The 16,705-nt window shown below is 41.2% G+C and overlaps 1 protein-coding gene across 4 annotated transcripts in view; it reads left to right on the forward strand.

The window, feature by feature from the left end:
- hdac4 (histone deacetylase 4) overlaps positions 1 to 16,705 on the forward strand; it is a 170,106-nt gene that overhangs the window by 139,053 nt on the left and 14,348 nt on the right. For all 4 annotated transcript variants that reach the window (XM_058391174.1, XM_058391176.1, XM_058391177.1 and 1 more), the window contains 5 exons: positions 1,780 to 1,887; positions 4,664 to 4,719; positions 6,822 to 6,909; positions 7,845 to 7,964; positions 8,941 to 9,038. In XM_058391174.1, the coding sequence (XP_058247157.1) occupies positions 1,780 to 1,887; positions 4,664 to 4,719; positions 6,822 to 6,909; positions 7,845 to 7,964; positions 8,941 to 9,038 (470 nt within the window). The remainder of the gene's footprint in view (positions 1 to 1,779; positions 1,888 to 4,663; positions 4,720 to 6,821; positions 6,910 to 7,844; positions 7,965 to 8,940; positions 9,039 to 16,705) is intronic.

A 16,705-nucleotide genomic window follows, 5' to 3' on the forward strand; every position in this document is an offset into this window, starting at 1 on the left:
GACAGAGTCATTCTTGGCCCGGCTTGAAAGGCTACCCCCCCCCCCCCCCTTTTTTTCTTTTCTTTACCCTTGAGCGCTCATGCCATTGCAACGAAATTCATAAATTGCTAGCGAATATGTATGCACAAAGGGAGCCCCAGGGATTTACCCTGCGAACCCTCAGCCTCTCGGTTCACGGCTTGTCCCCCGCTCTGAGACTTCAGCCTCCCAGACGTGCACATAACACGAGGAGAACTTTGTTCTCTCTACACGCTAAGCCAACAGCATACATGCTCAAATAAGCGTATTCACCCTGTCTGCTTTAGTGGAAGACATTAAGCTAAATAAGGCAGCTGATGTAATGGAAGGTTGTCTTTGACGGCGGTCGGCTGTAACGTTGCTCTGAGCCGAGGACACCTGCTCGAGAGCTGACTCCAAAAGAACATGAACGAGTCCCTGGGCTTTTTAAGTTGGAGGTGCATTTTGTATGTGCACGTGTCCATTTGTGTATGTATGTTGTGTGTGTGTGTGTGTTCATGGGCCAGGGCCAGGCTGGAGTAATTGCAGGCCGTAGGACAGGCGTGTGTTGGAATAATGAGTAGTGACTGATGAATGAGTGTTCTCTGTGTCCACACTTGGATGACACACACAACTACACACACACCGTCCTCCTGCCAGGTTTTTTCCCGCTAATGTTTACCCTGCATGGCACTGAATAAATGCTCCTCTCACCTGCCATCTTCTCTTCCAGCCCACTTTCAGACTCTCAGGAGAAACCTAGTGTTCTCACACAATTCATACCTGGGACATTTTCTCATTCTGTCCCGAATGTTTGTGTTTCTTGCAGCTTTTAAGCAGTTATTTAGCAGGATGCTCACACTCCCATTTCTCACACAAGTCATTTTTCGTCTGTTGAATTCGGTCAAATTTACTTTCCAGAAACTTGGGGAATAACGTATGAATCACTGTACTTTAGTTAAAAAAAAAAAACAAATATTCATTTCCACAACATTTCTCGGGGTTTTTTTTTTTTTTTTTATAATTATATCTCATTGCAGCTCCACTCTGCTCGTTTTTAGGTGAATCTCTGTGACTTTTCACCCTGACGATATCTCATTATGTTTCAGTCGATTTTTGACAGATGGTGAACTTGTAAAAACATTAACCCTACGTACATAGCGTTTTTAGTATTTAATGCCGCACATTGTTTTACAAAAAAAAAATTGAAAATTTCAGTAATCATTTTTCTCTTCTATAATTTTTTTTAAATTAAAATCAAGATTAAAATCATGACCCGTGTGTGGTGTTTATATTCGTAAAATAGAAGCTGCTGATTTCCTGAGATTTTTTTTTTACTCAAATAATCACTCTGTGCAGCCGTGCTAGCCAGGATGTTAAGGTAGACGAATCTGTTTAACTATAGGAGCGCAGATTTCTCCGCTTGCTTTAGGAGCACTAAAGCCGTCTAGCAGGTGCTGAGGTGTCAAAGCCGGTGTTTATACATTGCAGTGTGTAAGCAAGGCCTGACTTCCACTGTTGTGTGTGAATATTCGTCAGCAGTGTTTACTGTGGCATCAGCCCAAGCAAATATCACACCTCACTTCTCTGTGCTGGAAATGTGTTGTGTTGTTTTTTTTTTGTTTTTTTTCTTGGATTGTTTAAGTATCAATATGCTTTAAAAGGCTCATCTTAACCCATGTATTCTTTAACAAAAGGCTTTATTTATTTATTTATTTATTTATTTATTCCAAGCCACTGTACAGTGTTGAAGATTATGTACACGTGATTGTATTTGTGCAGGTGGACAGTGACACTATCTGGAACGAGGTACACTCGTCCAGCGCGGCCCGTCTGGCTGTCGGCTCCGTGGTGGAACTGGTCTTTAAAGTGGCGTCTGGAGAACTGAAGGTAACACCATCCTCATCTTCGCTTGTCAGAACACATGTCACTGTTTCCTGGTATTTAAAGCAGGTATAATTTTATGATCCGCATTCGAATGATTAAACCTTCACATACAGTCACTTAATGCAAATCTGTCGAAACGGAAATCCTTATTTATTTATTTATTTAACAAATGGTCCCTGTCACTCATTGTCAGAAAAAGAGTTTAACATTACAAGTCCGTAAAGGTTTATTACTCAGCTGTTTTTCAAAACCCTCCTGCATTTCTGCCTGGCTGCAGTGAAACCTCTCAAAGCTTCAACACACAGCCACTCTGCGATGATCCCGCATCGATAGCCTAAATAATTCTCCCTCAAATCTCACCCTTTCTTCAGTGTATATGTTCTCACCTGGATCCCTGTGAGAGAAACCCGCTGCTGAAATCACACTGACAACCCAGGATGATGAGCTCGTTATTCACAATATGCTCACTTCTCACTGTTCGACTTTGTAGTATCGACTTATAGAACACTAACGATTCATGACCCCTCAAAGTATTTGAATCCCGACGATTCTTATTCCTACTTATTCCCTTTTTTAAGGTTTGTTCGTTTACTCAGTCTCAAGCGTTATAATATTGAGCTTAATATCACCGAGTTAGAAACATTAGTCTCGACTGTAAATGATCGTCTTAGCCTGTTCGGATAGGCGGCATGTTCACCCACCATGGTGCAGCGCTGCTGTGGCACTTCATCCTGTCAGTATCAGGATCCAATTAATGCTCCAGTACATTTGAATAGAAAATATTTGCAATGTGTTTCAGCTCCATATTTCACACACATACCAACCGTGTCTGCTGCTCACTCACATTATATACATTTCACTCCACACTCCTACTTCTCACTCAGCACCTACACACACTCCTACACTTCACACCTCCCTGCTCACTCCACACTCCAGTCTATAAACACCGACTTACTTTCTTCTTCTTCTTCCTCCTCCTCCTCCTCCTCTTCTTCTTTATTTTAACTTCCTCCTACTATATACTATTGCACTAATTTATTTTTCAATAGTCTAACATTAAGAGTAGTGCTACATTTGTATTGCATAAAATACGGAACATAAAAACAAGAGAGAACATGAAAAAAAAAAATACTAGGCGACGTCCTGAGAAAATACCTGTAAATGATCCTGCTTAATTTTTTATATTAAACCCTCTTCAACACACAGTTCAGCTGAATCCCATACGGCTTTCTGTTCAACGTCTTCACGTATACACGCACGCAGTACAGCCTAAGAACATTCAAGAACTAGTGAAATTCAGCCCCAAAAAAAGCAAATACAGTTTTCCTTAAAAGAAAGTAAGTGCACGATAGCTCGGATATTTACTGTTCAAGATTCTGCACGATTTCTAGGTCTCTGTTCAAAACGTGTGATATTGAGCATGGACAAAAGCTCATTTTTTTTTCTCATGCCTAGTCTCCGCTACTGAAGCATATGTTCGGATGACACTCTAAAAATAGATCATAATGTTTTGCACAAACTTGTGGAGTCCAGGGCAGCTCACTGTCATTAAAGCGAACAAGGGAGTTAAAGAAATCTGCAAAACCTGTGTAAACAGTTCTGCTTCTCACTCAAGTTGTTGTCAATAATTTGTCAAGTATGTTTTAGAAAAGTAAATTAAATTCGAATAAAGTGCAAAATGAAAGCATTTTAGTACTGATCTCAGGATTTCGGGACCCAACTGTACATACTAAATGAAAACGTTTGTTTCTTGAGAGTAGAAAGGAATACTTGTTTGTCAGGGCAACAAACAAAACACAACAAAAAAAACCTGATCTAATATGCAAGAATTTGTTTTCCTGTAACAGTGTCTCAGCCGTACGAAAGCCGCATCCCTTCAGGAAACCTTACAGGATTATAGCAACATTCTTCTGCTTAAGCACATCTAAAAAACATTTCTAAATTGTTTGTTTCGAATTAGCCTAACACTCGTTTACCTAAATATCGACATATTGATGGATTCACATGGATTTTTTTTTTCTGTCCCACTGTGTCCAGTCTGTTACCATTTCAGGAAGAGGAGACTTAATGTAGTGTTAATATTTGCTTTACTCCGTGTTTGTGTAGCCAAATCATGTGTGTTTGTGTGTGTGTGTGTGTGAGATCAGCTGATATCTGGGCATCTTTTCAATGGCAAGCAACCTAATCTCAACCAAATGCAAACACTCCTGAGTGTAACCACATCGTTAGTGAGACTGTAGATCTCAGTACACACACTCAGCATAACATCCTGTCTGCCAGTCATCCCACACCAAAATAGAAGTGCAACACCTCAGCCGCAAGCCCAGCCCAGCACTCTCAAAAACACACCACTGAGAACTATCATTACACCGGCTAAACCCCTCTCTTAATATTCTCTGGAGCGAGAAAGGAAAACAGTACAGCACAGCTGCTCCAACATCATTAAGACGGGAAGTCCCTGTGCTCGGAGTGGCCTGGAGAGTCTTCCACTCTCATCTGAGCTCAGTGACTCTTATCAGCACTTTCCACTAGTCCTCTGGGTCCGCTGCAGCACGGTCCTCCACTGACCGTTAGAAAAATAATGAACTTAGATCCACATCAGGGTTTAGAGTAGCTGAATTTCATGCTGGGAGAGAGGGAACTATACATCTGTGTGTTACTGTCATTCTGTTTGGGTGTGTATGAGCATGCATGCATGTGCACATATGTGGGCTGGTCTCTGTATCGTGTGTGGTGGTATAGCTAACGCAGCTGTGCATGTGTTGGTGTGTGATTACAGAACGGTTTCGCTGTGGTGCGACCTCCAGGACACCACGCCGAGGAGAGCACCCCCATGTGAGTACCACTCCCCTCACTGCACGAACCACAGCACCACACTGCAATACTAACAGACTGCACTCAAGTCAGGTCAGATATTAGTAGTAACAGTATTCATGCTACATATTTTATATCAAGTAATTAGGTTTTATTATAAATTGAGCTTTTTTCATTTTCAGTCAAAGCTGCAACCCCCCTATTATATAAATAAATAAATATATATATATATATATATATATATATATATATATATATATATATATATATATATATATGACAGTATATTACCATCTGATATGTTTGGTTGTTTAACATATTGTGAATATATATAATTGTCACATTTCATGTACAGGAGAGTAATGATATAAATATAAACATGGTTTTTGTTTCGTTCTATATTTGAGGAAAAGCAAAACAGTCAAGCTGTCAGCATAAAAATAAATAAGAAAAACCTCATTTTATATTTGGAGGTGAATAAGCAGAGATATTCTTTTCAGAATAAACCACTAAACATGTGTGGGATGAGTCACATGTTAAAGTCTTGGAGTGCTTTCAGTTCTATCACAAGTCCTAATCAGAGTGAAATGAAATCACCAAAATAACTCAAGCATGGAGAACACAGAGTGGGTGCTGAAGAAATAAATGATTAAATAATTATATATATATATATACACACTACCGCTCAAAAGTTTGGGATCACTTGCATATTTCAGCTTGAGTTCAGCTAGGGAGGAAGACTCCATCAAGCCGATCCATCCTGTGGGAGATGCTCCAGGAAGCATGGGGTGAAATCTCATCAGATTATCTTGAAAAATTTGACATCTAGAATGTCCAGGCTGTAATTACTGCAAAAGGTGTTTTTCTGAGGCAAAGTTTGAAGAAAACGTTCATCATTTCCATCAAAATCATTATTTCTAACTCTGACATGCCAGCATGTCCTGTTCTTTTGCTCTATTTTCAATTCAGACTAATTTCGTGTGTGTTTCCTTGGAACAGTGATCCCAAACTGTGAGAATAATGTTTGTGTATTATCAGACTAAAGCACATCACATTTCTGTGGCTTTGCCCTTTGGATCAGTTTACACCTTGTGGCTGAGTTTAGCAGCCCGCATCTACACAAAAATGTCACCCACAACCAAAACACATGGCAGACGGAATCAGGGTTGAATCCCTCGCTCGCTGCAGCAGAACTACGCTACAGTTGGACTGGAGAGTCGAGACACCCTCGGAACAGTTGTTTTGGTGCGATTCCGAGTAACAAACCTAAACAAACCACACCCACGGAGAAAACGGGTCAGGGTTCGTTTCTAATGGACTAAACACTGCATATCTGAAAGCACCCTAATACAGCATGATGTCACTCATTCTCACACACACACACACACATTAAAACAAAAATGAATCCCAGCTTAGAGGTGGACATCCTGGCCAAGTGTGTAGACTTCCTCATCCCACAAGCCTGGCTGCTGTAAAGGAATTCAGCAGCGAAATTATCGAAACCTCATAATATTCCCACATACTTTTGAGAGCATGACTGAAAGAGCGTAATATAGTGGATGCCTTGTTTTTCAGCTACTCAGTGTCACTGGGGGTGTGTCTATGTGTCTTTCTGTCTGTCTGAGTGTGTGTCTGTGTCTTATCCTATGTCTGCCTGTCTATGTGTCTGTCTGTGTGTGTGTGTATTAAATACCTGCCCAGTAAGTGATCCGTATTACTACTTCCATCTTTGTTTTACAGAAAAGCCTTTTTACTAAATCGGCCTCATTACATAAAGGTTAAGTGAAATTATTGTTCCACTGAGGCTTTGGGAAAAGGTTAAATGAGATGGCTGTTGCAATGCTGTGGTGAGTGTGCCAGGCTTAGTGGAGGCTGTGTGTGTGTGTGCAGTGGTGTATCATTGTGTATGGGCTATAGGCCAGGCCAAAGCACTGTTCTCTTCACTCTGAAGTGTAGCCAGAACTCTGTGGGTGAATTGTCATTAGTGAAATGGGAGAATCCACTCGACCAGGGGGTCCACTTTACACAGACTTCCACACGCCACACTACACTGTTCTCACTGTTCTCTCTATGCTCCCTTACTCATCCATCTCTCTTCTCTTTTTCTCTCTTTGCAATAACAGGGGATTCTGTTATTTCAACTCAGTGGCCATCGCAGCCAAGCTCCTCCAGCAGCGACTGAATGTCAGCAAGATTTTGATAGTGGACTGGGTGAGTGTTTCCTCAGAGGTTTGACCACTTACACAATAAAGGAAAAGAATGTAAATGACATGAACTCTGTGGTATCAGATATGCATATATTGAAAACTTACATTATATTAACTGTGTTTGAATCACAATGCTGTAGAATTCTCAATACTGATTGGTCAGAAGGTCTCGATTTATTTTCTACAGCAGCGTAGTAGTGCAGTCTGTAATCCATATACGCTCTAATTCATTATCATTTCTCTAGTAACAACTCATTCACAGGGATTTGTATGGCAGACGATCCGCTTAATTTTTTTCTGTCTTAATTTTAAGTCATTTGATACGTTAAAACTTTCTCTCAGATGTTGTTTTATTAATATTTCTGGAAGCTGTCTCAGTCAGGTAGACGACTTTGTGAGTTCCAGTTCCGACTGTTTTCGTAAACCCTTCCCTATCGACAGTGACAGGTTCATATACGTATGTAGGTCAGCGAGTGTCCCTCTCAGGCCTGTAGTGGTACGATATGGGCCGCGGATGCGCAGCAATCCTGCTGGCCAGACTCGACTGAGATCATTAAGGTCTCGGATGCCTTTGAAATGCCGTTCATTTCCTCCTGTCTGTCACGCAGCGCTTCTGCTGGAGCAGTCCACTCCATGACACACAGCGCCTCAGATCAAAAGACACAGGATGAGACACACAAAGCTATTAAACATTATTACACTGAGCCCAGAATAGAATGTTTATACATTTTTAATGTCATGAAAATGTGCCACACAATGTCTTTTCCAGCTTAGCGTCTGATTCTGGCATTATGTAAACGTGATATTTTTCATCTTCATACAATTAGCCACCGAGTGGTGATGCACCGAGCGTGTTTATCTTTTTTTCCCCCTGAACCGAGTATGCTTTTGTATTTATACCAGTAAACACTAAATAATAACACAGCTCTCTTCTTTTAGGACGTTCACCATGGCAACGGCACCCAGCAGGCCTTCTACAGTGACCCCAATGTGCTGTATCTGTCTCTGCATCGCTATGACGACGGGAACTTCTTTCCTGGCAGCGGCGCCCCTGATGAGGTCAGAACCACAGACGCAGCTGAGACACCGACTCATCATGTCTCACAGGCCGAGAAAAGAATAATAACACTTCTCTCTATTTCATTTTCCTCCACACACACACACACACACACACACTGAAGACCCACTAGTGCCTTAAGCAGTATGTAAAATAACAGCATTATTATGGTATTAAAGCTGGGACATTGTTGTCTGTTGTTCTGCTTTGTTGTGTAAATGTTACCATTAATGTTGTTTATTAAACTAGCTGAACTTGCTCAAAGCAAAATGTCATGCCTTTGCCATGACCACAGGCCACTAGAAACATTTACACAACACACATTTTTATTTGCATCTTGGATTAAAAACAAAAGTGCTACACAAATTTTATTTATTTTTAAAAAAAGAAATCTTTTCAGCAATTGCTTCTTGAATGAATGCAGCTTTTTTTCCCCTAATTGCCAGGCAAGTCAGTTGCTCATTTTGTGACACTTGTGCTTGAGCAATCACTGTCATTCAGTGCAACGTTTATTTATTCATTCATCTTCAGGAACAGCTTTATCCTGATTAGGGTCAGACTGCATCCACAAGTCTGACATTAAACAGGACACCAGATTCATATCTGACAGTACAACACGCTCCACCTATAAAGTTTTGGAGCCACAGAAAAGTATCTAATCTGAAGCAGAAGCAGAAAACTCTGAATCTAAGGGCCTATAAACCATCATCGGTCCGGCTTCCTCCAGTGATCACGTCGCTGATCCTTCTCGGTTCCTTAAAAAGTTCCTGCTCTTTCAATTTTTCATGAATGAAATATATAAATTGATTCCTCCTGGATCAGAGATGTACCACTGTTGTAACCCGAAATTACACAACTAATACTTTTGTTGTATTTTATTTCTGTTTTAAGAATGTTTGTCATTGTTTTTTGTTTGTTTGATTCTTTTTAAGGAAATTCTTGCAGCATTAAGTCTGTGTGTGTGTGTGTGTACACCAGGTGGGCTCGGGTCCTGGTATGGGCTTCAACGTAAACATGGCCTTCACAGGTGGTCTGGAGCCTCCCATGGGAGATGTGGAATATCTGGCTGCCTTCAGGTAACCACCATTGATGTGATATTCTAGTTCTCATTATATTGTTGTATGTATATATATATATATATTTTTTTTTTTTTTTTTTTAATAAATAAATAAATAAATAAAATAAAAGACACACTTATTTAGTTTTTCAGTTTTGAGAAAAACTAGAAAAAAAGTAGATTTAAATTGTCCTTTTGTTTTATTTCAATTATTCTGGGTGTTTTTTAATCTTTTTATTTATTTATTTATTTACCTTAATAACAAGCTATTTCTCTGTGCCTAAATAGCTACTACATTTTACGTGTGTTTAAGCCGCGTATTGTGTTGCCGTTAGACAGCAAGACCTGGCCCCTGTAGCTAGAGCACTACTGTAAGATACATATAGACCTTAACCCTGATTAAGGTACAAGACTTTCATCTAGTTTCGGAAACTAAGCAGTATGCCTGAATTTTAACGAAGGTAAAATTAATAACGTGTTTCGCACTACTGCAAGCAAATAACGGCAAACTTTTTAGGACTCCATCGTGAAGAAGCAGCTGAAGAACATTTGCACACTGCCTACAACTTTCACACGGATTTTCAGCATCTAAGAGAGAATGAAAGAAAGTTGGAGGAGAAAGCTTCCAAAACAATGTCTTGTAACAATTTGTTTAAGCACCGCCCCTCTTTGGGCCAGTCTCTTTTATCTGTGTACGGGGGCTGATGGGAGTCTTTGAGGATGTGCCAGTAGGTCTGAGCCCCATTAGCTCCGGTGTCTGGGACTATTAATAACCCTCTCCCCCCAGAACACTAGCACACGGCCTACTTCAGACCTCTGCTTTGAAGAGGTCAATCTACAACGAACACGTTGACTCTGATCCTGCAGGTAGACAAGCGGCGTGACAAACAGCCCACAGCACGTCTGCGATGAACCCGGATGATCCGTGCTCATCCCGTTCTTCACCTCCCTTTCAGCCTTTGGTCCTGCTTTCCAGTCTCTCGGGCACTGTAAATCTCCCCGCAGCGCATCACTGATAAACAGCACAGTTTTGGTCCGGCCTAAGCTCCGCACGCAGGGTCTAAGTGATGCCAGCTGCCTCGCACACTGCATCACCCTCTGCTTTCTTCACTGAGGCCAGACGTGTAGCTTCCCACATCACACTTCTTCCACTGAGTGGTCCTGCGCACACATTGTACTTAGTCAGTTCATACCATGTCCTGCTGGCATTTATCTCACTTTCGCTTGCACAGCAAAAGTCCCACAGAAATGCATTCCGCTAGTGTTACAAATGTCGGATCTTTTAATGTCGGTTTTTAGCAAGTTATTTTCCGCACATGTGGATGTCTCACTGACTTCAAATTTGCCATGACACAAGTACGTAAGCATGTACAATTTGTACAGTTTAAGGATTTTTGGACTATTGTACCATTGAATTGTCCACATTGATTGATTGACTGGTTTTCTATGACAGCAGCTCTTACACTAGTGCTGTCTGCGTTATCATAATTATTGATATGGTAGATTTTTGAGATCTGAAATGTGGAAGAAATCTCCAGCGTCAGCACTTTAACAGACAGAGGGAAAGCTGTAACTTTAGGACTTCTGACATGGGAGAATCTTCAAGACAGAGGAGTTGTGGTTTGTGGTTTCTCAGTAACATGACAGGATACTTTTATGTCTTATTCATTTCAAAAGAGATAAAGGTTATAAATGGAACAGTAACCCACTTTTCTTTTTTTTTTTTTTTAAACAAATGTTCCACTATAATAATTGTAGCTATAAATGGATCAAAAGTAAATAAATTGTTAGTATTTGTTAAGGCTCGTAGTAAAATCACTTTACTAGCACAATCACACGAACACTGAAAAGCAACCATCTCAATCAAAACCTGGAAAATTATAGCAGAATTTCTTTTACAGTTGTTTTTTTTTTACCCAGTTACCCACTGGTGCTAGTTACTTGGCCCACCCGTTTCCTCCTGCAACCTTGCATCCTGTTGTACAGGGTTCCACATGTCCCAATGGAGTCTGGCAGTGATGCAGATCTCTACACTAAAGAGCTGAAGTAAGCAGCTGATGTATGATGCTTGGACTCTGTGCAGCTAGCAGCATTACTCTGTAATCCTAAGGGAATACTGAGTGTCGTTGGCTGAGGAATATGAGGGATAACGTGTTGAAGTGTGAGTCAGGGTTAGTCACAGGAACCCCAGTCTGCTGGAGTAGCAGTGTGTGGTACTGTGGTGTATGACTCTCAGAAGCACGCTTTGCTGAGCTGCTGCATGATTCAGTCCGAGTTTTTTCTGCCAGCCGCCACTCTGAATCTGGCGCACAGCCCTGTACTGTCAGCCCATTCATACTGATCGTGGTACCCAGCCTGTTCTGCTCTCCTCTATGTCTCTTCCTGCTTAATTTCTCTTCCCTGCTTGGACACTACAATTGGACAATAAGAAACATAATTAGCTTAGATGAAAGTAAGTAAACAGTTATGCAGTGATGTGAAGAAAGGTTTGCTGAAACTTGACCATTGCACTCGGATGTACTTGTTGAACATCCATTCCAGATTTTTTTCCCCGTCTGAACCTACACTCTTCTGGAGAAACTCTCCAGTAGATTATCGAGCATGGATGTGCTCGTTCATGGATTAGTGTTCATTCAGCTACAAGAGCATTAGATCAGTCTCTGATGTTGGGTGAGAAGGTCTAGGATTCAGTCAGCATTCCAGTTCATCCCAATGGTGTTCAGTAGGGTTGAGGCCAGGGCTCTGTGCAGGGCACTAGAGTTCTTCCAGTCCTACCTTGACACACCATGTCTTCATGGAGCTTGCTTTGTGCACATGGGCATAGAGCAGGTTTGAGCCTCTTAGTGCTAATGAAGGAATACTGTACACAAAGACAAAAGTGGCTTTGAGGAAGGTTTGAAGAAGAACCACATACGGGCTTCATGGATATAGTGTGCATGTGTTTTAATACGATATTATGAGCAATTTAATTCAATGTTTTGTAAAAAAAAAAGTGTCAGTATCACATGCCCTCTGTTTAATATTGAAAAGTTCAGGAGTTGCTGAATTTCCCAACAGGACCCGTGACTATAGCTTATTGGAAAACTCAAGAGAAGTCCAAGAGTTTTTGGTGTTTTTCTTGCAGAAAACTGGATTGAAAATTGGCTAAAATGCAAGCTCAGGATTTCTCTCTTAGACTCCTATCATGTGAAGATACATATTTAATTACTTTCTGTGCTAGCTGTACTCATGTGATACACATGAAGAGAACAGGGCATTGTGATGACGTCACATGACAGTTCTTGGCCCCGATCTTCAGAAAATGTGTGTCAATTCTGAAAAATTTGCAAGCTTCCCCAAATATCATGGGGTTTGGTTAATTTTGCATTCATTTCTGCAGTTGCAAAATCCTGGAGCGACTAAATCTGCCTATGCGCTGGCAAGTCTCTTCCATCTTTTTGGCACTTTTTAACAAACCCCTGCCATTCCTAAGCAGAATACTTCTGGTTTAAAATGATACGGTTTTAAGACATTTTGTAAATCAACCTAGGATAAATGTAAATAAATATAAATTGTGAATGTAATTGCTGGCTATAGGCTATAGTTGGCCTTGCACACATAAAACAGAAATAATCAGGACTGATGCTATTAGGGAAAAATGGGCTTAAACTTTTTACAGAACCATGAGAAATGTGTAAAGTGGCAAACAGCCATGTTGTGTAATAACTTTCCTTGAGGTTAAACTTTAAGCACTTCTGTGATCAAATATTTTTGTACAATGGTGCATTTGAACTTGATTCTTTTTTTCCACTTCTCATTGTGCCAATAATTCAGGGAAAATTCCATGTAAACTTAATTATATAGTTTGTCTGTCTGTCTGAGTTGAGTAAACTTGCTGAAGATTTACCTTATTTATTACCAAGAGCTACAAAAAGCTCCTCCAGCCCAGACATAAGGCTTACCTTTAGTCAGAGATCTCAAACAAATATCTGCTTGTAGCATAAGTCAGTTTCCCATCGTGGGTGTATTCCTGTCACATGCCCAGTGATCCCAGTATAAGCTCTGCAACCCAGACCAGGATAAAGCAGGCACTAAAAATGAATGTTCACATTTAACAGCACAAACCTGCCCTCTCTATCCAGGAGAGCTGTTTGTTAATAGAAACTCTAATTTTAATACACTGCTCAGCTTGACGTTCTCCATTTTGCTAATGTACTCAATCCACCACATGAAGGACCTGGCAATTATCTGATGCATTAAATCCATGTTTGGCTATTTTTGAGTCCCATCCCGTTGAAGGAACCATCCACCCTGCCAAACTCTTCCTTACTTGCTCTCTCTCCTTCTCTCCCTCCCTCTTTCTCACTGCCCTGCCGCTCAGATCATTCACACAGCACTGCACCCTTCTCTAAACACTGATTTATCTCTCCCTTAAGACTAGAGAGAGAGAGCCCAACAGTCCATATATCTTTTCTTTTTGTCTCTCTCTTCCTGCTCTCTTGCAGCGTCTTTCCCTTCTCTCTCTTTCCATCAACTACCATCAGTTTTTAATTCATCTCTCTCTCTCTCTCTCTCTCTTTCTGCCTGCTTGGTAAATAATGCGCTATTGCAGTAATGATAAAGTCCGAATGGAAAAATCTGTATCCCACCAAACAGATGAGAGGAACAGATAAATAAAGGCTGCTCTGGTGTAAACAACCAACATCTTTCTCTCTTTCTGTCCCCCTCCCACTGTCTCCTTTTCTCTGCATTTTCCTTATTTCCATCTCAGCTGCATTTTGTGGGCCATGTGAGACAATGCGTGCCTTGCGGGCAGCACCTTCTTATTTAGCTACACTCAGTGCCACGTTGCATTTACAGGGGATCAAGCTTGAGATGAAGAAAGAGGGAGAAAAAAGATAAGAAAATTGGCTCTAATGAAAACCAGAAGCCAAGGCATTCTCGCCATGAACTTGGAAAAGGAGAGGAGAATTGTAGTTAATTCAAACCAGCTCTCCGCAATGCCAGATGACAAGGCTTTGAAGTGTTTTCCCCCTTCTTTTCCTTTTAGGTCTTTCTTGACTTTTTTTGTATAGGGGGAGAGATTGGAAAAGCCTTTGAGCCTGACAGATAGCCCTGGATAGCATTAACCCTTCGTTGGTCCTGGTGGTTTTACAAGTGGGCCCCATTGTTTCCTCTACTACTGGCCTCCTTCTTTTTGGGAATTAGACAGAATTTTAAGGGTGAATCATTTTTTGACAGCACGTGGACCCCTGTCCCACTTCCACTTCTTGCAGTTTGTCTCGGTGCAATGCAGGAGAATCTGACGAGGCCTTTGCTAATTAGTGCTCGTAAATCTTCGCCAACCGTCTCTCATGGTCCTGATGTCTCCTGCAGTGGATCGGCTGCTGTTTGGGTCTTCCGTTGCGAGCATTTTCCTGTCCAAGACCTTTAGTGATGATAATCGGAGGTGGATTTAGAACATTTATTTTTGGTGGAGCGGATGCAGGCTTAATGAGAAGGACCTTGGCGTGTTTCTTGTCAATTCCATGTGAAGAAGAAGAAGACCTTCTCAGATTCCAAAATGTGTGCTTTTGAAAGAGCCTCAGTTTGGAGGATGTCCAAATTGGCCTGATCTCTATTTGCTGTAGCATCATCATATCCTTTAGATACAAAAACCTTCTGTTGTCTTCCAACAAGTTGCTTCTGCCAAGCCATGTTCCAGCTCTACACGCAACACTCCTCCAACTCTGACTCTTTCAAACGCACTGCCACTATGCATAAAAGAGAAGAGGTTAGAAAGACTATTTTACTCTCCAGTGTCTGTTTGGGCTCTAGATAGTTTTCACCAGGAGCTGATTGATGATCCATATCAAACATTAGACTTGGTCCCAACCATCACAACCATCCATGCCTAGAAACCATCAGAGTTTTTAAAAGGTTTTTTAAATAGGTTTGGCTCTGGCATGCTTCCAGTAGCCAATCATTTGTACACATGGACCTTTATTCTGCTATGCAGGTTTCTACTTAGATTTTTCCTCATTAGTGAGTGTAGATGTTTTCATCAACCAAGCTTTCACCGTAGTTTGCCAGAATACTCTGACTGGTCTCGACTCAAAATTGCAGGTCTAGATGGCTAGTCCTTCTCCTGTAAATGTATTTCTTAGCAAAAGAGTCAAAGGGAAGAGGCACTTTACCCTCCCCAAAAAAACGAGGGAAAATTTCACATGAATTTCAGGATAACAGTTGGGAAATAATATTGATGCCAGTTGTTTTATGACTAAGATGAGGTACTATCATCTTTAAAAGTAAAGGGTTTTGAGGTTTTCTGATAAGTTCTTGGGAAAGGGAGGAAAGCCCATATGCTGTAAATGCATGTTCTTTTGGCCATGGGAAAGCCACTGAGTGCGGCACAGTCTGTTCTTTTAGCACTGCTGTCAGGGTACTGGCCTTCAATAACCACTAAACACAGTGGGATACTGACAGTTGCCATTAATCCTGGCACAGAAATGACCTGGAAAGAGTCCAAAGAAAATTGTCCTTTTTTTTTTATTTCTTGGTTCACACTTCCCATTATCAAAACATATGCTGTCAAGCCTTTTAGCGTTAAATCATAGGGTACAGTAACACTATGAATCACAAAAAATCAATATAATACTAACTTTCCGAGTTCTTATTTCTATCCTTAAATAGTATTTTCTAATGCTGGATTATGTATTTAAACATATTTGAAGCAGCACTTTGCCCACTAGTTACTGGTGGGGAACATTTATGGGCTTTTTAAGATTTAGCGAGGACCCTGACTGTGTGGTAGGAAGGATGAAGTGTGTTCCAGACTGATGAGGGGGTCTGGGTGAACGCTTAGTGATTATTAATGCTGCTCTCTTTGGCTTTAGATGGCATGCTTTCTCTTTATGAGGCCACTCTTCAAAGGTGAGCTTAGCTGAAAAGCCTGGTGGATTTATACTGATACCATTTCTGCTGTCTGTGTGTCTTCATGTTTTTGCATTTTCTTTGCATTATCGCATGTGAGGTTAAACAGACTATAGGAAACTTGGTAGCTTGGTAAGAAGTGTTCTCGGAGCATATTCCACCGAGGGTCTTGACAAGCCGCTTTCAAGGATGTCAAACCCATCCTGCTTTCTTACTCCTGTGGAAAATCACACACAGGTCTGAAAGACAAAGGAGAAGCGTGGAGAAGAGGGTTAAAAAGGGCTTCTTGGGATCTGTGAATTGTGAGAGGTACATGGGTTCTGCGAGGGTCACAGCCTGCTTTGATTTATATTCATTACATATCTGTGTGGTCCAGACGATAATTCATCCCCTTTCTGTTCAGTTCATTTTGCTGAGAATCAGGGATAAAGTCGCATGCGGAATAGAAGTCCGCTGACAGTTATCATAGACCCAAGATTCCCGCTCCTTGCCTCATAAATCTCAGTATTCCCAATATAATTAGCAGAGCTCTTTTCTTCTTCCCAGATCAGACAGTGCATGATTCATACATGTGCTTTAATGCAGAATTTCCACACTCGTCACCAAGAGATCGTGGCTGCGGCATACGGCAGAGCACTGCAAGTTTTGGTGGGGGGTCCATCGAGGGAATGTGATGACGTGAACACTTTTGATGGGTGCATGGCGCTAGCACGTCTCACTGAGAACATCAAAGTGAGGCAGCGGGCTCGGTACCCACCCTGCCGCTGGCGCACCAAGTCTCGACTCCAGGTTTGT

Source organism: Hemibagrus wyckioides, linkage group LG06 (assembly GCF_019097595.1).
Source record: "Hemibagrus wyckioides isolate EC202008001 linkage group LG06, SWU_Hwy_1.0, whole genome shotgun sequence".
NCBI classification, from domain to species: domain Eukaryota; kingdom Metazoa; phylum Chordata; class Actinopteri; order Siluriformes; family Bagridae; genus Hemibagrus; species Hemibagrus wyckioides.